This window comes from Propithecus coquereli, unplaced genomic scaffold, assembly GCF_000956105.1.
Source record: "Propithecus coquereli isolate 6110/MARCELLA unplaced genomic scaffold, Pcoq_1.0 Scaffold494, whole genome shotgun sequence".
Taxonomy (NCBI): Eukaryota; Metazoa; Chordata; class Mammalia; order Primates; family Indriidae; genus Propithecus; species Propithecus coquereli.
Window position 1 is genome coordinate 632,839 of NW_012150774.1, and position 24,741 is coordinate 657,579.

General features: G+C 34.6%; 1 protein-coding gene across 1 annotated transcript in view; it reads right to left on the reverse strand.

Moving 5' to 3' along the window:
• The window catches only part of LOC105819659 (CUB and sushi domain-containing protein 3), a gene marked incomplete at both ends in the record, with an annotated part of 761,280 nt that overhangs the window by 622,165 nt on the left and 114,374 nt on the right, over positions 1 to 24,741 (reverse strand). The window contains one exon of the mRNA XM_012655960.1: positions 20,259 to 20,380. Coding sequence (XP_012511414.1) covers positions 20,259 to 20,380 — 122 coding nt within the window. The remainder of the gene's footprint in view (positions 1 to 20,258; positions 20,381 to 24,741) is intronic.

Consider the following 24,741-nt stretch of genomic DNA (forward strand, 5'->3'; position numbering starts at 1 on the left):
TAAAAACAGGTTACTAAAATGTTATTTTAAGAATAAAATAAATATAAGTGCTTCTTAGAATAACAACCAATTCTATTCCAAAAAGAGACTTTATGCTCTGTTTTTTTTTAATTTTCTGTGCTTTCATTTACAAAAACATTCATTAGAAAAATTATGACCATACTAAAGATCATACTAAATAGTTTGAATGTGTCCCCTCCAAAATTCAAGTGTTGCCAATGTGATAGCATTAAGATGTGGGGTCTTTAAGAAGTGATTAGGTCACAGTGTTCTTCCCAGTTACTCCTGTCTTGGCACCAACTTGGAAACAGAAGAGCAGCCCTCACCAGACAACTGAAACTACTTGTGTCTTGATATTGGACTTCCCAGCTTCCAGAACTATGAAAAATAAATTTCTGTTCTTTCAAGTTACGCGGAGTCTCAGATATTTTGTCATAGCACAGAATGGACTAAAACACTAGAAAAATAAATTTTAAAAAGTTTAAACTTATAGACATAAAAAGATATAATTTGAAAACCAACTATGAGTTGTTTAAAAATCGTTATAAGCAAAATCATTCGTATGTCATGAGTAAACTCAGCCTAAGTATGCTTAAAGTCAGAACAGTGTCTTGCACACAGTAAATTACAAATAACTATGTAAGAATTGTTTCACCAAAAGAAATAAAATTTTTTTGATTATTATTGTATTTAAGTGATTTCTATAATGTGGAATTGCATAAAATATTCACATTTATACAAATAGAGATTTATACATATTATTCCACAGCAAGTATTTGTTAAATTTTATTGTGTGCCAGACACTTTTTCCTACTCTCCCTCATAACGATCTCTTCCTTTCTTATTTCTATGGAAGCATTCCTCTCATTTTATAACTCTTAATTTGATATTAATGATGATAAACAGGACTGGCCCTTTAATTAATATATGTAACAAATATGTGCTCTAGTTTAAAGATGTTTTGATATCTTTTTATACATAGTTTATTCATGACTTATGAATGATTTTGCTTATAACCAATTTTTAACAACTCATAGTATAGTTTTAAAATTATAGCTTTTTATATCTATAAGTTTAAAGTTTTTATAATTTGTTTTCTTGGTGTTTTAGTCCATTCCATGCTATAACAATATCTGAGACTGGGTAATTTATAAAGAATAGAAATACATTCTCCTTTTTTGACTGTGTTTTCTACCATTAAAGATGAAGTGATGATTAGGTAAGAAGTTCAGGGAGCAGGAAAGGAATGTACTACTTAAATAAAATACTGTAGGTATAAATGATATATTTTAGCAAGATCTCCATTACACTCTCCTACACTAACAACTGCAGATGTACATCAGTGTTTCTATTCCCTTTATTTGTATTAATGTAAATTAGTTTAACCTTCTTAGAATCTTTCATTTATTAAATGATCTAAGAGTATCTGCTGACCAACCCAAGTGGTTAAAAAATGTTGAGGAGCTACTCCGGGCATTAATGCTTTCTATAAATCTTCCTATCTTCTTAAGCAGATGTATAATATTTAAGTGACAGGGACAGAGAATGAAAGCTGTGAAATGGGAATGGTATGGGATTTTAAAATAATTAAATGACATTTAATTCTGTCTACTGATAAGAAGATCCTTCTGGGAAGGAAAAGGGACAGAATGGGACATAGGTCAAGATTTGAAAGTTTGCCTTTATTACTTTTCTATGTCTTGGATATGAGTTCTTTGTCTTCTTTGCTGGACAGAGCTTCCCATATAAAGACACCACTCCTTAAAAGTCTTTTGCTCTTCAATTTCTTTGTTCTTTCTCATTACCACTTGGTAATGAGAATAATGATAAGCACAATAACGGTCTCCTAAAGACACCCATACTCTACCCAGGGAATCTGTGAAAATGTTACCTTACATGTTATAAAATCTGTGAAAATGTTATCTTACATGTTATAACGGACTTGCAGGTGTGATTAAGTTTAAGGGCTTTGAGAAGAAAGGTTTATCCTGGATTTCTCAGGTAGGCCAGATATAATCATACAAGTTATGAAAGTAGAAGGCAGAGAGTGTGCAAGAAAAATGCAAGATTAGAATGACTAGACATACCTTTGCTGGATTTGAAGACAGAGGAAGAAGACTAAGAATACTCCTCAGCTGAGAGCCACCAAAAAAACTGGGGCCATTGTCCTATAACCACAAGGAACTGTTTTCTGCCAACAACATGAATCAGCAGCAAACATTTTTTTTTTCTAGAGCCTCCAGAAAGGAGCACAGCTTGCTTATACCCTAATTTTATTGTGGTGTGGCCTGTGCTAGATTATTGACCCACAGAACCATAAGATAATAAATGTATGCTGCTTTAAGCCAGTAAATTGTGATAATTTTTAATAGCAGCAATAGAACCATAGCCTTTCTAAAACCATCCAACCTTCATAATTCTTATTTTCTTTAGTATGGCCACTGGCTCACTCTTCAAATTTAGACAAGTCACTTAAGTTGTCCAACTTGTTTCTGCATGTATGAAATGAATAAAATAGGCCAGGCGCGGTGGCTCACGCCTGTAATCCTAGCTCTCTGGGAGGCTGAGGCGGGCGGATTGTTTGAGCTCAGGAGTTCGAAACCAGCCTGAGCAAGAGTGAGACCCCGTCTCTACTAAAAATAGAAAAGAAATTAATTGGACAACTAAAAATATATAGAAAAAAAATTAGCCAGGCATGGTGGCGCATGCCTGTAGTCCCAGCTATTCGGGAGGCTGAGGCAGGAGGATCACTTGAGCCCAGGAGTTTGAAGTTGCTGTGAGCTAGGCTGATGCCATGGCACTCTAGCCCGGGCAACACAGTGAGACTTTGTCTCAAAAAATAAATAAATAAATAAATAATAGTAACTACTTCCTACAGTTAATGGGAAGATTAAGTGAGATGATACATAAAAAAAGCTTAGCATAATATCTCATACACACCCTCAATTCATACCCAATTTAATTTTGGCAATATTAATAATTATAATAATATTGTGGTTATTATTTTTCCACAATCTTCTCTCTTACTAGATAGTACTTAAATAGGAATATTCCTTGTTCACTTATCAATTTTGGACAAAATATGTATCACAGAGATTGTCATATCTCCCCATATATTCATTTACCCCTTCATCCATGGTAGTAGAATTTCTAGCTGGTACAAAGTTGTCCTTAACAAAAGTTGTACTTTCTATTTTCTCTCATACTTGATATGAACATGTTGTTAAATTATGGTTAAAAAAATATATAAATGAAAGAGTTTGGAAGCAAATTCAAGGAATCTTTCTTAAGAAATAGCTTGCATTTGTCCTTTGCTTTCCTTCTTCTTTATCACTTCCCTAGAATGTGTGAGATATCATACTTAAACGTGAAGCAAGAGCCGCACCCTGGGGATGACGGAGTCCCTGAGGTATTCTTGGAGCACAGACACTATCAGTCTTGGACGAAATACATATCTTGTTTAATTCTCTGTTGTTATGGATTTTCTGTCACTGACAGCCAAACTTAATCCTAGTGGAAAGTCGTGTATCCTGGTAGTTTTAATTAAGGATTTATTTGTCCAGTTTCTCCTTTCCCTTTCCCATGTCAACCCCAAGACTATATTTGGCTGTATAAAGTTTGTTGACTGTCATAATTTATGTGAATTCCTTACTATTAATGCCAAATTATTTTCAACACAGCTCTGATTATGCATATAATTTTAAAACAATTACAACATTGAGGTTAAAGTGGTAGAAACACCCAATGATTAGTAGTGGGAGGAGTAGTGGAAAAAATACTTTGCCTTTTCCATACTTCACCTACTTCTTTTGTAAGAGCCAGAATTGTTCCTAGAGAAAGTTAACAAACAGGGAAATGAAACAACAAACATTTCCCCAAGAATAATTACTCCATTATTTCAATAAATATTCATTTAAAATATTCCCACATGACAGCTATTTCATTAGATGTTAAGGATACAATGACTCAAGAACTGGTTTCTGTCCTTGAGGGTTAAACTAAGGAAAATAGATGAGCAAACAGGCAATTACAATATAATATGGCAATAATGAGCGAGTATACAGAGTAGCCTTTCCTAAACCAATGTAGAAGGGTGGACACTATAGGCTTCCATGAAAAGGTGAAAGATTAATTGAGTCCTAGAAATGCCAGGAATAAACAGATTCACACATTTAGAGAGGCACAAAGTAGGGAAGTATATTCTCTATAGAGGGAGCAGCATATCCTCAAACTACAGGGCTCCTAAAGTTGATTGGGCAAAGTAGATTGTTGAGGTGTGGGTCTAGAAATATAAGTTCAGGTTGTCCATAGCCCCACCTGTAAAGCTATGCAGATCCATTTCAATATTTTACCAGAAAGAGACATTATTCCATTTTAGAATAAAATATCACACTGGATTTTTGGAGAGTCAACAAGCTTGAAGTAGGCACTGAAATGAGATGAAGATTCACTAACAGTAAAGTTGATTGATAATTCCAAAGGGAATAATGGAAATCTATTACTGTAAGAGAGATTTCAGCAACTTTGAAGCTTACTAATGAGCTATAATAAATTCAATGGATTTATAGCCAGATGTGTGAAGGAAGAGGAGAAGAATATAGAATGAAAAAAATTTGAATTCTTAATATTGATGAACATCAATTTTTAAGGAGGTGGCGGAGGAAGATGAGCACTGGCAAAAGAATGAGTAGGTAGCAGAAAATTCAGAAAACCAGAGAATAAAGAGGCTGGGGGAGGAAAAATTTTCAAGCAGTGGGAAGTAGTCAATAATATCAATAACTTTATACCTAAGCCTTCCTTTTTCTTTTTATTAACTTACTGTTTTTTAAAATATATTTTATTATAAAATTAGCATATGTACTATTATAATTTGGCAGACCTTTTTTGTTAGCATAAAATTAAAGGAGAAAAATACCTATAGACCTCTATCCAAAGATAATCCTTTTAACATGTTGAAATATTGCCTTTCAATTTTTCTTTTATTATATTTGTTTATTTTTGAAACCTATTCATTATTCCTACAAGAGTAATTCATTTTAAATAAAAATTTCAACTAAATAAACCATTTGGAGAAGAAAACAGTGTTGTAATTGGCAGGGTCTGGGATTGTCAAGGAAGGGCTATACAGGTATAATTCAGTCAGGAGGACAAGAAATAAAAGGTCAGCACCTTTAAAGTACCCCTACTGTCAACCTGGAGTATTATATAAATAGTGACTGCAACTACTTTTCCTGGTGTAAGGAATCTTCTAGTTGGTTCCCTAGTCTCCATGATATTGTTTTATACCAAGATCTACACTTTACTCTTAAGCTCTTTCTGAATCATGACTTGGTAGGACTGCCAACCTAGCATTGATTTCAATTTATCTCTGAACTGCTGCCTCAGGTTTGCTCTCTTTAGTAGCTACTCTATTGTAGTGGAGACTGACAGTGCTCCATCCAGTTTCCTTTGGATTCCTCTTGCCCTTTCTGTTATCTGTTCACTATTTCCCACATACTGTACATTTGCCTCTAAATACCTATAGCTGCAAGTCTTCTGAAGACTGCTTTTGGGCTACAAGAGACACTTAGCCCACACATGAGCCCTTCAAGACCTAGGTAACCCTTAGCCCAAAATTGTAGGATGAAGAAGTATGAGAGCTCAGCTCCCTCGGCTTGAGTTAGGAGCAGCTCTCAGGTATAATTTACACTGTATGAGATTTTTGATTGGATTTTGCCTGAAATTGCATTCTTGCTTAACTTCTTTTCTGTCCTGCTTTCCCCACTGTTAATAGTTTTTTTCTGGATGCATTTTCTTGATAAATCACCTGTATGCAATTCCTTGCCTTAGGTCTGCATTTTTGGGAGCCTGAACAAAAACAGCTGCAGTCTAAAGAAAAGTAACTTTCTACGCCTGGCTGAGGTCTCAGACCTGGCACTAAAGCTTGGCACGGGTACCAAATCTCCAAATATTTGGCACAAAAAACTAGTGCTTGAAAGTTGGTAGATTAAATGAAGTGGCAAAAGTCTAGCTTCAATGATGGAACAGTGATAAGAAATGCTCAGTTTTACAGGTGAGGTCAGGGGTGTATTCTGATGTCTGAAGAGTTTATGGGCATAATCAGTGAATGGGTATTTTAGGGGTCTAAAGAAAAAAACGTGGGCTTGAATGTTTTACAAAATGAATGAATGTAATATTGCACAATTTAATTATTTAATGTCATTATATATTGGACCTTCGCTACTTGTTTTTAAAATAAGCAAAAGAATAAAATGACCTGTCTGTAAAGGAATTTTATCCCCTAATAGAAAAGACTGTCCTTCTTTACCTGAATTTAAGTGTGGGACAAGTATCCATGAAAAGATAAGGGGAGAGAGAGAAACTCTCATCTATCATGTCACTTCAACAGACCAAATCTATGAGTCAGGATAATATGAAATGCTATAATGAAATTTTACCAGAACTATATGAAAAACCCAATAACTATGCCTTATGGTAGCTCTAAAGAAAATAATATGCAAGTAAAAATATTATTGAATATAAATATTGTCAATATTTATTTATAAACCAGTATAAATGCCAACAAAATAACAACTATCTGTTATGCAATAATTTTAGACTACACTGTATCAAAGTGCCTAATAATTCCCTCATATAATCCTTATGTATTGCTTACTCATTTCTATTAATTCTTTTATTTATACAACAAATGTTAACTAGGAACCCCCTATGAGCTAGGTACTATTCCTATGCTTAAACATCCTTAATCATTCAGCATAACTCAACATATAATGGTTTGTTTGATGATGTCATTCACCTAAAATCATCTTTGGAATAAGGGATGACATAAATAATAAGCATACATCATTTCTTAAATTTACAAGATAAACTAATATACAAAGTCCTGTTTGATTTATTAAGTTATACAATCCTTCAACACTCCCATAACAAGTGAGGCAAGGATGATTATCCCTGCTTTAAAAATGATAAAACTGAGATTCAGAGAAGTGAAATGACCTGTGTAAGAATCCAGGGCTTTTGACTCTTAGAACCAAACTCTCTCCATGCACAATTCCTTATAAAGAAGTTATTTAAGGAGAGATTTCAGGATGGTTGACCAGAGACATCAGCTGCCAGATTATCTCAGAAAGAAGGAAAATTTTTAGAAGGGAAAAAAAAACAAAAAACATAGATCAGGTATAATTCTGAGGGTAAAGTGCCAGAACCTAACCAGAGATTCCACTTGAAGAAACTGCGGAGCAGAACAAGGAGAAGCAAGATATCAGCAGAGATCAACCCCTGAGAGGCTTGGAGCTCGACAAAAAGGGTAGCTGGTTTTTTTTTTTTTCTCCTTCCTTCACATCTCTGGAAGTCAGCAGGCTCCTGAACTGCTAGAAAGCCTTTCTACCCTCACCAGCCCAAGGACTGCTGCCACCAGTGAACTGGGAGCTTCATGAAGACAAAGCACCAGCCTGCCAGCCTCCGTGGGGTCGCTTCCTGTCACCATAGACCCAAGTTGAGACAGCAGGTACCATATTGCTTCTCCATCCACTGTGTACCTTTGTCCTTCTCAGGGAGTTTCAACCCGTCAGTTTTTGTCTCGCTCATTCCCACACAAACATTTCCCAATTCCAGCCCGACTGTGGGAGCTACAGAGGCTGGTGGTCCCAGGGGATCTGCATGACCCTAGAGCTTAGACATTACAGGAGGGTTGCCTTCTGGAGATATGGACAGAGGTGACTAAAGTGCTAGATGTCCTCCATTCAGACTCTTTTCCTCTCTCACCCTTCCTTGCCAGCTGCTGCTGAAAAGTATGATTGAGCCGAGACTCTCAGAAGTGGCTGTTTCCCTATGTTGGAGGGCCTACCACGTCAAGGCTTACAAAGAGAGTGGGGCTCACACCTTTCTTCTTAAAGGCCAGCAGTGGACCAAGGAGTGCTCTGACTGTAAGCTCCCTGCCTGCTGGCCCTCCCAGGTGCTCCTCACCTGGCTGCACCAGCAGAGCAGGGCAAACCCAGAAGCAGCAGGATATCAAACCTACTAGAACACTCAGCAGGCAACTTGGGACCAGTGAGTTTCTCCCTGACATGGTCAGGGATTGAACTTTGGGGACCCAGGGACAGGCCCACAGGCCAGATCCCATACCCTCAGGACTGGATCATGTTGCTTGGGGACACAGAGCAGAGAATTGTGAACTAATCTCGGGAAGCAAGGTAGCCCATGTGGGTAGAACTGAGAGGAAAGTGCAGTGTGGGTCCCAGACAGAGTGCACTCATGGAGCACCCCTCTCCTCACAGGAAGGCCACACTCTCAGCCCGGGGTGAGATCTTGGACATGTAAGCTCCCAGCCCACAGTACTATTGCTGGTGAGCTCAGCTAGTTCCAGCTCCTGCCTGTGGCCAGATGCTGGAAGGGGACAACAGGGAAGAGGAGGGGGAAGAAGAGCAAAACCTGCTCGTGACAGCCAGATTGTGAATCTCAGATGGCCCTGCCCCACAAACAGACTTTCTGGCTTGGTGGGGCCTCTTCAGCCTCTCCCTGTTGGTTTTCCCCAGCAGCCTGGGAGTGGACTCTCTATCCCTACAAAGACAGCATCCTTACTGGCCTTTGTGGTGCCTAAAGGCAGGCTCACCAGACCCAGCCCTGCCCAGACTAACTCCTCCACCCACCTCTGATGTGGTGGAGAATTGGATTCACCTGGAAGCTCCAGCCAGGGCAGCACCCTCCACCTGGAGCATTCCAGTGTTTTTCCGGGGGGGCTAAAGCTGAACACAGGTTCCAAAAAAAAAAAAAATCATACAGGGTGTGGCTGATTCTTACCCACAAGAGCCACCTACTGTCTCAGAGATTAAACTGGGCACCCCAATACGATTGATGCTGTTAAGAGGACCACAAGGCTGAGAAAAGAAAAAGAATTTTAAAGACCTCCATCTTCCCTAATCAACAAGAGACAGGGAATCTGCTCACACACATAACTTACCAGTGCTACAGCATACAAACAACTAGCAACTGAGAAAACCACTGCATTAAGGATATCTATAACCAAGGCATCAATCCAGAACCTTCATATGCCAAGGGTTTAGAACCATCCTTAGTACATAGTAACCATTTAATGCACATTAACTATTGTTATTTACTATTATTCTGAAGGACTTTCTTTCTGATAAATCAACTCAAATGTTTTTCAACGTGTGCCACTTTTTTCAAGGTTTAGAAAGAAATGTACTGATTTACCTTGGGTCAAATCAAACTTAACACTGGATCTTTAAAAATTCTTATTAAATTTTCTGATATAAAGGGATATATAACACAATTTGCAAATAATGACAAACATACAATATTCTTGATTATAATTCCACATAGCCAGTTGCTTCTCATAGAATGCTTTTATTGATGTTTGCTAAACATTTGTATCTATAGCTAACTTATGGTTATAATTAATGAATGAGTATAGTTCTCACATGAGTGTCGGTTGATTATTTATGTTAACAAGTAAAACATAATTGTAAAAATGAATACATATGTTGGAATATCATTTGTCTGTAAATGATGTGAATGACATGACTTCCTTACTGATTAGATAATAGTTTTCAAATATTGGAATAATATTTCCTCAATGTTTTTGCGCTGTTCACAATGCAATCACTACAGAACAAAAGAGTTTGAAATTTAATCTTCAGTATTAATATTTTCTCCATTACTTTCTACATCATTGCAATGACAAAAACTTCGGATTTCTAGGGTTTGCCAATTTCTATAGTGTAAATGTTTTCCCACCATGTCCAATTTCAAGCTGCCAAGGAGACTAAATACAGAATCGGGAAAAAGATGCACAGTACTATATCATTACATAGTAGCTCTATCATAGTAACAAAATAGATGTAAGTAACTCCAAGAACATGGCTAAAAGTGTACTAAAATACTTTTGAAACATGAGTTTTCAGTAATTATTACTTTTGCTTTTAATATAGCTTATTAAATTTTATATTTAGATAATTTAAATTATATTTTATTTATTTATTTTATTTCAGGATATTATGAGGGTACAGACATTTTGGTTACATTTTATGTCTTTGCCTCACCCAAGTGAGGATTAGAGGCATGGCTTTCCCCTCTACAATGCTCACCGTGTCCATTAGTTGTGAGTTTCCCCCCCTCCAAACTCCTAATCCCTGGAGAATATTACTACCCTGTGAGCACCATAGTGTTGATCAGTCAGTGCCAATTTGATGGCGAGCACATGTGGGGCTCATTCTTCCATTCTTGTGATACCTCTCTTCGGATAATGGGCTGAAGTTCTATCCAGGAAAATATAAGAGGTGCTAGATCACTGTCATTTCTTATAATTGAGTAATATTCCATTGTAAACATATACAAAATTTTAATAATCCACTCATGAATTGACGGGCACTTGGGTCGTTTCCACATCCTTGCAATAGTGAATTGTGCTGCCATAAACATTCGGGTGCAGATGTCTTTATCGTAGAATGTCTTTTGCTCGTTTGGGTAGATACCTAATAGTGCTATTGCTGGATCGAATGGTATTTCTATTTTTAGCTCTTTGAGGTATCTCCAAATTCTTTTCCACAGAGGTTGCACTAATTTGCAGTCCCACCAGCAGTGTAAGAGTTTTCCTGACTCTCCAAATCCTCGCCAGCATTTGTTGTTTTGGGATTTTTTGATAGAGGCCAATCTCACTGGGGTTAGGTGACACCTCATTGTGATTTTGATTCGTATTTCTCTAATGATTAGAGATGTTGAGCATTTTTTTATATGTTTGCTGGCCATTATTCTGTCTTCCTTTGAAAAGTTTCTGTTCATTTCCTTTGCCCATTGATTGATGGGTTGTTTTATTTTTTCTTGTTGATTTTTTTAAGTTCTAGATAGATTCTGGTTATCAGCCCTTTATTGGAAGTGTAGAGAGCAAATATTTTCCCTCATTCTGTAGGCTGTCTAGTCGCTCTAATGATAGTTTTGTTGGCTGTGCAAAAGCTTTTTAATTTGATCAGATCCCATTTATTTATTTTTGTTGCTCCAGTGATTGCTTTGGGGATCTTCTTCAAGAATTCCTTGCCTAGGCCGATGTCTGAAAGGGTCTTCCCAATATCTTCTTTTAGAATTCTTAAGGTTTCATGCCTTAGGTTTAAATCCGTTACCCATCTTGAATTGATTTTTGTGGGAGGTGAGAGGTGGGGATCCAGTTTCATTATTCTGCATGTAGCTATCCAGATTTCCCAGCACCATTCATTGAAAAGAGATTCTTTTCCCCAGTGTATATTTTTGTCTGTTTTGTCAAAGATTAGATTACCATATGAAGATGGTTTCATCTCTAGATTCTCAGTCCTGTTCCAAAGGTCTGTGTCTTTGTTCGTGTGCCAATATCATGCTGTTTTAATGGATATAGCCTTGTAGTACAGCTTAAAGTCAGGAAAACTGATACCTCCCAGTTTGTTCTTTTTACTTAAGATTGTATTGGCTATACGAGGTCTTCTCTGGTTCCATACAAGTGTACAATTATTTTTTCTAGATCTGTAAAGAATGGTGATGGTATTTTGATAGGGATTGCATTAATTCTGTAGCTCACTTTAGGTAATATGGACTTTTTAATGATATTGATTCTACCAGTCCATGATTAAGGTAGATATTTCCATCCGTTCACATCTTCTACAATTTCTTTTCTTAGTGTTTCATAGTTCTCCCTGTATATGTCTCTCACATCTCTTGTTAAATATATTCCTAGATATTTTCTTTGAGGCTATTGTAAAAGGTGTTGCATTTTTATTTGAATTTCAGCTTGACTATTATTGATGTAACTGTTAAATGCCTCTGATTTGTGGTATTGACTTTGTATCCTGAGACTTTACTGAATTCATTTATCAATTCTAGGAGTCTCTTGGTTGAATCTTTTGGGTTTTCTAGATATAATATCATATCATCGGCAAAGACCAAGAGTCTGATCTCATCTGCCCCCATTTGGACACCCTTGATTCCCCTCTCTTGTCTAATTGCTCTACCAAGGACTTCTAGCACTATGTTGAATAGAAGTGAGGATAATGGGCAGCCTTCTCTGGTTCTGGTTCTAAGTGGGAATGGTTTCAATTTTTCCCCATTCAGTATGCTATTGGCCATGGGTTTATCATAAATGGACTTGATAATTTTAAGGTATGGCCCATCGATTCCTATTTTGATAAGAGTTTTTATCATAAAGGTGTGCTGGACTTTGTCAAATGCTTTTTCTGCATCTGTTGAGAGAATCATATGGTCTTTGTTTTTGCTTTTATTTATGAGGCAAATTGCATTTATAGATTTGCATATGTTGAACCAGCCTTGCATCCCTGGAATAAAGCCCACCTGATCATGATGAATTATTTTTTTTTTTGATATGATGCTGAATTTGATTTGCTAAAATTTTCTTGAGGACTTTTGCATCTATATTCATGAGGGATATTGGTCTATAGTTTTGGGGTTTTTTTTGTTGTTGTTGTGTCCTTTCCTGTCTTCCTGGTATCAAGGTGATATTGGCTTTGTAGAATGAGTTAGGAAGGATACCATCTTTCTCAATTTTATGGAATAATTTCTGTACTATAGGCATGGAGTTCTTCTTTGTATGTTTGGTAAAACTCTGAAGTATAGCCATCTGGTCTGGGACTTTTCTGCATCTGGTCCGGGACTTTTCCTAATTTAAATTTTAATATTGGATATGCTTATATCCAATATTCCTAATAATTTAACCACAAGCTCTCAAGAGCTGGTAAAAGTTAGTTCTGGCAAACCACAAACCACTGTAAGGCATTTTATTGGCAGAAGAAAGTGGAGAAGTTAGGGCAAGGTAATTTTGATTGAAGTCCCCTCAAAGACCACCTAGAATGGGGGAAGTTTAATTTATCAGCTTTTATAAAGTATTGAGAACAGATGGATGTTGTGTAAGCAAAAACCCAACATGGGTCCAAATCTACTACCAGCTCAATTCTACTTTTTTTTTTTTTTCTTTTATCCCTTCCTGTAGTATCTTCTGAGTAAAACAGTCACCCATACCTCATACTTCTTATGTCCCTTGCTCTGCTAAATTACTCTCTGCAGTAGTTATATCACCTAAAATATTAGTTATGCTTCTTTAATTGTTTGTGTTACCTGACCACCATGTAAACCACACAAGAAAAAGAATTGCGTCATGACTTATTCACCTTTGAATCTTAAATTTCAAAAACTATACCTGGTATTAGTAGCTACTCAATAGGTATTTGTTTAAATGAATAAATAAACAAGCATTCCCCAGCAGAAAGGATGTCTCAGATGATAAAGCCAGTTGTAAAATTTGGGAGGACACCTCTTTCAGAAATGGCAACAAATACATAGCAATAAAGCAAGAGGAGAGTCACGTGGAAAAGATAGGTTTAGGGGTGAACAGAATGATGAGGGGGCCAGGAGAAGGCAATCAGCTAATTCATCCAGAAAAGCTGTTTTAGTAGTTTGCAGACCTTCAAACAGGAGGCTATGGATCAACAATAGGACTCCAGTCCATGAAAAAAGGACTAACAATGACAGGGAAGATTGCAGTCTAGCAAAATAAAGATAATAGAATGGACACGTGTACAGGAAACACGACAGGTTTCCAATTACCAGGACCAAAATTACAGATAGACAACTCAAGTTTAAATCCCAAGCTTAATTATCACTATAGGGCATGTTAAGGCATAAGCATTAAAGGCGACTTTAAACTGAGTTGTAGAATATCAGTTTAGGATTTTTTAGTTTTCCTGCAAAAGTCAAGATATATGTTTAATTGAAATAAGGTGGATTCAATGATATGGTAAGAAGGACTGGACACAATACAAGTGAGGGCCTACTGTACTTTTCTCATTTGATTGTTCTTTTCATTTTTAAAGGCTAATATAGTTGAATAATGCTAATCACTGTGTTTTACTTTAATCACTGCTTCCCAACCTTGAATATGCAGAGTACCTTTTATATTACGAAGTAAAAAAATTAATGGGCCCCTCACATGAGATAGAATTGTTAATTTATTATCAAATCATTAAGAAAAAAATCTAAATAGTAATTTTTGTTATGAACACATTGATGTTATAAATACATTTTATAATGTTTAATACTAATGTTACATATTTACATTTTTTAAAATAGTCCATATATATTTGAGGCATTTACTGTAATACTTCCATGTGTATTTGGATCCTGGGTTGGAAATGGGCAGTCTTCATAAGAAAAAATACACACAAAAGTATACAAATATATCTTCAATTAGGCACTCTACTCATCAGCCTTTACCAATTGTTCACCCACCATGTATTCTAATTCTGGGTTTCCTCTAAGACTTACTTGGACATCTCTTTCAGTCTCATGGCTCCAAATAACATCTATAGCTGACAATTTGTAAATTTACATATCTCTATTTCTATCTTTATTTTTAATCTCTGGACTTTATACCCAGCTTGATAGCCAATCTAACAGAACAAAGAGAAACTTTTTTCGCCACCTGCTGCTTCTCCCATATTACCTGGCAGCTATACTGTGCTAATTATTTTTGTGCTGTCTCCTAGTTCTAAGCCAATTCTTCCATATTCTGTCCTTTAAGATTTAGATTGGAACATTGCAAATGACATTTCTCAGATTCTTTTTTCAGCTGACTTTAGAGTCTGCCTAAACCTGCTGGCTCACATCCTTTCCTCAGAGGTCTATCAACCATGGAGTCTGAGCACTAATTCTACAAAGTCTTTACTGAAAACTCTTAGATTCTGGTAATATAAGATGTGTCCTTTTCTTCCTGAAGTTCTAAGGATGGTATCTGTCTATACAGTTATTGCTTCTGCATTAATTTTTGCTCTTTATGCATTATAATACCTATACCTATATAATAATTCCCCAAATTAAATTCCATTATTTTAAATAACCAATGTACATTATGTTTTTCTGAGGAGAACTTGATTAATGTAGTCCTATGCATCAAGATTGAGCACAAGAAATAGACCCTCAAAGATAGGTTTGGGGTGGGGGAGTGGTTGCTTATGTTTTGGCCTTCACAGAGCTGAGTTCCTGGTCAGTAGAAAATGACATCTACAATGATGTATTTGTTGTGATTGGGATGGAACACATATTGAAGGCAAGATTTACAGGCAGAGGACAAGGGGTTGCTGTACTTGATGGCTAACACATTCAAAACTACAAGGACAATGGAGGGAGATGGCTATTGATGACTGCACTGGAGTCAGAAAGAAACAAAATTATAGCTCAAGTCATGGTCAAAAAACAAGGGACCTTTTACAGTGATTTAATAGCACTGGAAAGGTACGGACAAAAAATTATACCTGAAATTTAATTATGCAAGTTACATAATTATAGTGTAAGCTGAATTTATAGACTCACAGAGTTTTCCATGTGGACATGAGGGCACTAATTTAGAAGAACAGTGACATTGAAATTTGAAATAGAGACATTTGGATGCTCTGTGATAAAGCTGAGAATCTCAAAACCCCATCTTTCAGAATCATTCTTTTGCCAACAGGAGCGTTCCCTTTCCCTTCTCCCTGAAGTCCTTGCAAAAACTTTACCTGAGGCAATTACCTTGCAATGGGGCATTTATTCTCCTCAATACCTACCACCATCACCTCTCATTCTCCATAGCAGAGCAATCCAATAAAAGTCTCTGTGGTGATGGAATTGTTCAATATGGTAGCCACCAGCAACATGTAGCTATTGAGCACTAAAAATAAGGGCAGTCTGAACTGAGATGTGCTGAAACTGTTAAATATAATCTAGATTTCAAAGATTAAGAATGAAAAAAAGATGATATATTATTGCATTCCTTTCATGCCAATTAAATGTTGAAATTATAACATTTGAAGTTAAATATAAAATTAAAATTAATTTTATCTTTTTAAAAATGTGGCTACCAGAAAATTTAAAATTAAATGTGCGGCCTACATTATATTTCTATTGGCCAATGCTGATCTAGACCAATATCCTTCAAACTCTTGTTCATATAAATCAAGAGTGTTTTTTGTTTTTTTTTTTGAGACAGAATCTCACTCTGTTGCCCGGGCTAGAGTGCTGCGGTGTCAGCCTAGCTCACAGCAACCTCAAACTCCTGGGCTCAAGCAATCCTTCTGCCTCAGCCTCCCGAGTAGCTGGGACTACAGGCATGCACCACCATGCCCGGCTAATTTTTTATATATATATTTTTAGTTGTCCAGATCATTTCTTTATATGTTTTTGGTAGAGACAGGGTCTCGCTATTGCTCAGGCTGGTCTCGAACTCCTGAGCTCAAACAATCTGCCCGCCTCGGCCTCCCAGAGTGCTAGGATTACAGGCGTGAGCCACCATGTCCGGCCCTAAATCAAGAGATTTTGAAAACTGTACTTTCCCTCTTACAATTTTAAATTGACACCTATTTTTGAAAAAAATTCTAAATGCAAATAGCTGCAAAGGATTCAATTTCTGCGATACTCTCATTTTACAAATACTTTATAGTTTCCTCAAAATTTTGTATCATTAGTTCAGTCTATTTATAGAATATGTCTACCATATGTATAAATGGAAACACTTTAAAATTAGTTAGACTGATCAGGAATTCTTTCTGTCCAAAAAATTCAGACTTTATATTTTAATTCAAATTAGCTGATATCTTTCTATATATCATGAGTTCTATACTATGATAAACATATAGATAGAGGGATAAAATATAGGTACATGGATGGATTATAAATTGATGACAGATGACTGATAGGTACATAGAAAGATAGAAAGAAGAACAGATATATAGAGACATAGATATGTAGATACATAGATATATATAGGTACAGACATAGGCATTTCTATGAGTTTGTTACGTGGATGAAATTAGGTATACTGCTCCCTTTGAGTATTTCTCAGTGAAGATCTTTTTTGCTTTGTTCTCAAGAATTGTCCCTCTGGAGCTATGAATCTGGAATTTTCTACTCTAATTCTCTAGGGTTTTATTTACACTCAAGCATAACATATTAATATTCCAGTTGGGAAGGTAATATATACTTTTCTTTTGAAACTGAGAAAAACAATGATTAAGAGGTAAAGTGATTAATAAGAGCAAACAGATACACGTAGATCTTCAAGTCTTTGTTTTACACATGGAGCTAATGTTGAATGTGTATCTTAAAGCAAGAAGAACTATTAATTCAATGACAAGATTGAAGTACAAGTTCTAATATTTAACTTGCTATATGAAGAAACCCTCAATTATATTCATCATTCAGATTCTATAATTAAAGGAAGCATTCCCTTACAGAAGCTTGTGGAAGGATCATAACGCAACATCAAAAATGTATATTACTTTAAGATTGTAATGCTCGATCATTACGTTTTATTTTTAGTGAATTTAATTGCAATGTTTGCAAACTGATCAGTAATTATGACTGTCATTTAGTGTTTAATATTTTAGAAGAAGACCTGGTCACCTATAAATTATTCAACTACATAATCAAATATAGAATAAAATAGTTTGTAATGGTAATTCTTTTGTATTTATACATAAGACCAACACATAAGTGAAGAGAAGCATGTTTCTTGATAAGATAGTAACATTCAGCCATAATAATAGGTGTCATTTAAAGTGATCCTACTTTGTATAAGAATTTCATGTTATTATCTAGTCAGTACAACAACCTCATAATATGATATTCCGACATCTAGTGCAAGAATAACAGAAACCGTGGCTCACAGGACTCAGTGATCACATCTAAAATTGCATAGCTAGGAGTGTCAGCCAAGATTGAAACCTGTTCAATTAATTTCAACCAGTTTCAAATCTTAGGTTTTTTCCATCAATAACGTATTCATTTGGGACAATCAGAACACCAAAATTGCTTTTAAAGTTTTCAAATGTAAAGAAAAACATAAGCAATAATTATTAAAGAAAATTATAGATATTGAGAGATTAATCACCTTCGTTAATTGGGGTTTATACTAACTAGCAAAGCTCTGTGTTTATGGTTTATGCTAGCAATTGCCTTATGAAAATGGTTCCAAGGTAGTAATCTATGAAAACAAATACTTCTGAAAGTGTTTTTCAAATTATGTGCTATAACCTGTTAGTGCCTCATGAAATTGACTCAATAGAGCATGACCAGTATTTTAAAAATAAATAGATTACACAGATTAGAATGGAGAATATAGAAGTGCATTTATGTAGTAAGAAAATATGTGTAAAACTGTATTTCTGGAACTGTGTGTGTGTGTGTATGTGTGTGTGTGTGTGTTTCAACTGGGCCACAATGTAAAATATAATTCTTACTGTGGTTCATTATTAAAAATCCTTGTAAAGCAATTTTTGTAGGACAGTTTAAAATAGAGATAAACCAACAGATCAAAATGTAATGTCTACATTTAGCTATTTGATAAAAATAGCTATGAAGTGAAAGTAATTTTGTCCTCCTAAAATAATAAATTGCAGTTTTGGGGAGAAAAAGAAAAGATAAAAATTTAGCAGATTAGGTAAGATAAACAAGTAGATATGTGACAATCATGGTGAAACTTCAGATAATTCAGTAATGAGAATGATTTAAACTTACCAAAGCAGATATCTTATAGAACATAAGATACTACCACATTTTGATGACAATTATAGGAAACTGTCATGATACAAAAATATTTCTATCTCAATGCAAGATTAATAAATGTGTTTGTCCTGCACCTTATAATAGATTTGCTTCATTCCTATCTTAGTAAAATACAGATATATTAGTGTGAGATATATTTTCTTACATACACACGTTTTATAAAGTACAAAACTCTAATCTTTGCTAGCTACGTGATCTTAAACAAGTTATTTTAGAGTTTCACTTAAATGTGGATGATAAAATATCCCTCTTCCTAATAGTAGCCTTATGAGGATTAAATAATTCATAAAAGTTCTGGGGAAAAAAAGTGCTAAAAATAGTATACAGCATGCTACTGAATGTTCAACAAATGTTAGTTTATTTTCCAAGAATTTCATGAATTTTTATTTTCTCAACAACCAATAATTTACACAGAGAAGTAAAACAATATATGCTACATTGAATTGAACTGATGACACAAGCTGGGTGGATAAAACATTTCCTTTATGCAGCTGAGGGGTTTGATTTTGTGATTTCCCCATGTTTATACAGATACTTTGAGCAGAGCAGGTTTCTGATCTAGTTCTTCTGATTTATAAATCAGGGCTCTCCTATAAGGCAAATGTAATTGACCGCTGATTTTTAAACCAACTCTGCTGCTCTTAGGATTAAATTCCAAGAACTTGATAGTGATCATAGGCATTCCTGGGAGGCAGTATATACTTTATTTAATAACAATGAATTAACGCATTTCGAGTACTTACTAACTTCAAGTACTAACCAGGCCTTGTGCATTATCTTATTTCTCACGATACTGTGAAACACTTTCCCTTATTATTCACATTTCATAGATAAAGAAACTAAACCTTAGAGAGGTTAAACAACTTAAAGTTATCAGTGAATTATAAATCAGTTTTTGAATCACAACCTGACCCAATTTTATTGGCTCTACCACCTAGCTTTATTTAATCTAACCCAGAGAAGATATCATATGATCTAAGAAGCTGAGAGAAATTTTGATTTTTCCTATTTATGTCTTCTCCATTGGTATGAAAACAGAGCTTACAAGGAGAGCAGGAAAGGAAAACTAGCTAATTTTTCAGCTGCCCTTACACTCCCTGTGTTATAACTTTTCCTGAAGTACAGTGGCACATGCACATATAGATGTATTACTTATCCTAGAATTAAATAGAAAGACAATCTAACCTTTTGAAATATCCATAATGAGTTATCTATTAGTGCAGAGCACATTAAACCAACTATTACTAATAAATAACTGTGTGATCCATAGCAATAGAAAAACATTGGAATGAAAGTCAGATATGTATAGAAACATAATACGCCTGAATGATGTGTCAGGCAGAAAAGAAATCAAGCCATTATTCATAATTCCTTTTTTTTATAAAAAGAAAAATATACTTACAACTTTCAAAAATGTATCTCAGAAAACAGTCATTTATAATTTTAATGTGTTTTCATTTATATGTTAGTAACTGAGAGTAGAGTAGTATTATTTTTATTTTATTTATTGCAAATTTCTCATACAAATTTGTTTTGTAAAGGAATAAGTAAGAAATATTGCCAAATCATTCTTGAGTTATGGATTTTTCTATATTATGTTTTCCTTATGATCTCTTTGCCTTTGTCATTATGATTATGATTTTTTTTTTACCACAGATGCTTTCCCTTACCTTATTTGTATTCACTGCTGTGATGACCCAGACGCATTGGGCATTGCTGTCATACTGGAATGGAAAGTTGGGAGACGTAAAGGTACCACTTGGTCCTTGAAGATTAGAGCCACACGTCTTCACTAAAAGAGAAATTGCATTTTAAAAGATGGGCATATGCCACATGTAAAATTATAGCAAAAAAATCTTGCAAATAGACTCTAAATTCAAAATTACACAATTATAACTACATTGCAACATAGATTATGGCATTCTGATATCATTTATCAAAATTGGAATGTTTTTTTGCACCCTGAGATTCACTAGCTCAATATTTTCAACATTACCCAAAAACTAGTTATGTACAGAAGTGTGAGACATGATAAATTGTCCTGTGACTATAAATAGGTTAGTTTAATTATAGACAGATATATTTACCCATTATTGTGTTAACAAAAATCTGCAAAGAGAGTAAAGCAAAGCCTTGGGATAATTAAGCAATCTAAAAAGTGTTTTGATTTCAATTTATTAAGTACCCTAGGACCCATAATAGCACAATTGAGAGATATCAATATTAAAACTACTTTCTGGTCTTTTAACTGTGAATTAGACCACTAAGAATATAAAAAAGAGCTACATTTAAATTATTGTAATGAATTCCCACAAAAGTTAAAAGTTGTAATATTTCCTTGGTTTTTAACCCTTCTTTTTTCTACTTAATAAAAGAACTAGTTGACCATACCGCTTCTGTTTCTTAACTTCTTTCTTGACCAACACACAGTTCCTTGGTGCTATTAAGTTTGATTTGCATTTCTTTGCCCCATTCCATTAAAATCCTTCCCATGTTATTCTATTCTAATCCATCAATAATAATCTATTGCATTTTTAAAATAATGTACAGTTATATATATATTTCCATATGCACTTAAGTCTTTTTTTAAATTTTTTTAGAGATGGGGTCTTGCTCTGTTACCCAGACTGGAGTACAGAGGCACAATCATAGCTCACTGCAGTTTTGAACTCATGGGCTCAAGTTATCCTCCTGCCTCAGCTTCCTGAGTAGCTGGGACTACAGGTGCCCAGCTTTGCACTTAAGTCTTTACACAGTTATTATCATCACTACTTTGAATATCAGTTTATGGAGGTCCCAAAAGTTTGCCTGACTTGGCCAAGATCATTCTGCTAGTATATAGCATAATCAGGATTTGAGCTCAGGTTTCTGACTACAAGTCTTTTTGTCACTAAAAGTGTGTCTTTCTAATATGTTAAATATAGATTTCTTTATTAGTTTCTACCCTTTAGTCATATTTTAGCACAAATCTATTCCAGACATCATTCCTTCAACTTCAAGGTTATATTTTGTGGTGATTTAATAGTTACAGTAATTTTTATTTTGTGTGTACATGATTTCTATATTTGAACAATAAAACCTTATTATTTTGCATATGGACAAAAATAGTAATTTTTTCCTTCAACATTACTTACCATTCAATGATTTTTTTTCCCATTTACTACCTAGCTTCCTATAAATCTTCTAAGCTCACTACTCCATTTTCTTCTCCCTCATTCACTCTTGAAAGTATTTCAGTCTGACTCTTACCCTCATTTCGGTGTTGAAATTGCTTTCTCAATGTCAGCGATGACCTCCTAATTGCTAAATCTAATAGCATCTCTTCATTTTTTTTCCACACCCTAGATATCTCAGCAGTAAGGTATTTGTAAGCTTTATTTGAAATTTTTTGCCTTCTCTTACATAGTACTAAATTCTCTTAATTGTTTGCCTGTATGTTTTAAATAGTTCTGCTCTACCATATTCTTTGTTATGGTTCCATTTTTTCCATCTGACCCTTAAATGGCATAATTCTAAATTGATTTCATAGCCTCTTTTCTATTTGTTCAATTGTCTCTCCAAATAGACTAATTCATTTCTATGACTTGAATGGTCATTTCTGTGTTGATAGCTCTCAAATGTACATCACCTACTTTGGCATTTCTCTTGATTTCTTGATTAATTTTCTGTGTGCTGGACATTCTATGAGATGTTTTTAGGAAGCTTTCAATTAAACATTTCTTAACTGGTCCATCCGCTTCCCTGTCATACGTAAATATTCCTCAAGATCTATGTATTACTCTGAAACATCTCTATTTTCCTTCTTTTCTTCTCATCCCAGTGCCTACTGCTTCTTCATTATTTTTCCTGTACTGGCAATGTCTACTTAACTTCTTTTCTAGACTCCATTTTCTCTCCTTTTCCATTCTCCTTAATACTATTACATTTATCTTTCCAAAATATACAGTTGATTACTTCACCTAACTCCATGAACATTTCATATCTATTTTCTATAGGATAAATTACAAACTACCTAATACAGAATATAAAATTATCCCCATGAGGACTTAAATTTCTTTTCCTTAACGATGTCCCACCATTTTACATAGTCATACACTTTCCTTGTGCCGGAACAGACTTCTTGCTCTTCCTTCAGTGTACCATACTCTTATAATTTTCCACATTTTTCATGCTGTTCCCCAAAACTAGAATATTATTCCTTCTTACATTTACCTGCAAAAAATTTTATTTATTTAAACAAAGCCAAGCTGATGTGTTACTTTTTTCTGCAATAAGGGTTCCTAATTTCTCCACTTTGGGTTCTGTAGTAGATTGTATTGTTCATAGCTCATTAGTTACATGGTGCATCTATAAAAGTGTTTAAGTGCTTGCTAGTGAACTGATAGAGAATGCAGTTATAAATACTCCAAGAACTGTATAGCAATGAGAATTTTATAGTAATCACAACATGATTGGTTTGAAGTTAGTAGATACAGCTTTCTGACAGGGCATACTGCTTTTCTGAGTGGTATTAATGCTTACTACTTAGTAATGCTCTGGCATGCTTTGTTACCTACAATATATACACGCTCATAGTCTTTTGAGGATAAAGCCTTGTTTATCATCTCTGTTAACTGCTAGTGTAGTGGCTTTCATGATGTAGGCATGTTTGCTAAAGAAATCAATAACCAACTTCTTTATAAGAGTTGATGCGGCTCTTTAATGGACTGTAAAATAAGTGCTTTCTTCAGGCTGATAAGGAATCCTTATAAATATGTTTCGGACTGGGAAATTGTCTTGAAAATATTTTTGTTTTTCTATAAAATGAGGAAACATTCATAAAATGATAAGTAAAAATCTGTAATATTTTGTAATATTTTGGTTTTCTTGTCTGCTTCCATCCAAACCTGACAGTAATCACTTAACCAATTAGGTTGTACACCTGCAGACATTTTATTTTTATGTGTATGTGTTTTTACACGTTTCTTGTTTTTTTGTGTTTGTGTGTTTTAAGAAACTGAGCTAATCCTATATCTATTCTTCTGAAAATTTTCATTCCTATATGAGGACTGTTCTGTATAAGTACATATAAATTTATTTCATAGATTTAATAGTCCCAACAGTAGCTGATAGAAGTATTGCAAATTGTTTACAGCCTTCTGCTATGAAAATAGCACATGATGATTAGAAAATTTCCTTAATCCTAGGTTAGGGAATGAGAGGACATATAGAAAGGACCTGCTATTTCAGCAAAGTTGCAGCACTTCACCCATAGCAACCAACATACAATGTAATTGACTAGAAAAATTACTTACTGTTGTAAGCCACTGAGATTTTGCAGTTGTTTTTTTTTTCCATATTAGTAAAGGTTTGTTTTTAGCTTTCTAGCTATAAAACATATGAATGAAGAGTTTGTTGTCTATAACTTTATACTTGCACTATTATTTGTGCTTTATACTTGTGTTATTGTATGAATTCTTAGAAGAAAGATTACTTAGTCATGATATATGAGCATTTTAAAATTTGATAAATATGCTTAAATTACTCTCCAGAAGTTTGTTCAGTATACTTTCAAAAACAGTATAAGAAAGAAAAGAGCTCCCCACACTCTCACCAAAATAATAACATCAATGATTGCGCTTTTGTCATTCTGTGAAAGATGTCAATGTTTTAATTTCCTATTCTCTGTCTACATTTTTAGCATGATTTAACAGAAGTTTTCATTGTTGTCTCTATTTCTTTTGCTGTGATATTTTTATTTGTACACTTTTCCTGGTTTTAATTGTTCTTTCCTTATTGATTTATAGGAGCTTACTGTAAATTATCAATATTAATCATTTTTATGTGTACTGCAAATATTTTCCTATGGTCTTTTATTGTTTTAATTTTTATTTGAATTTATTTTTCTCTGCAAGCTATTTTTAATGTTTGTAAATCTGTCAGTATTTTCTTTTAGGTCCTCTGTTTTATGTCTTGCTTAGGAAAGGTTTCCTTAAACCTAAGGTTAAAATATCATCTTTATTTATTACTTATACTTTCATAGTTCTATTATTTCACATTTAAAATGTTTAATGATCTGCAAATTATTTTTGTATAGTGGAGGTAAAGGAGCATTAGTAGTAAATTCTCTTATTTCTCAGCAATTAAAATTGCCATTTATATTATATCATATTT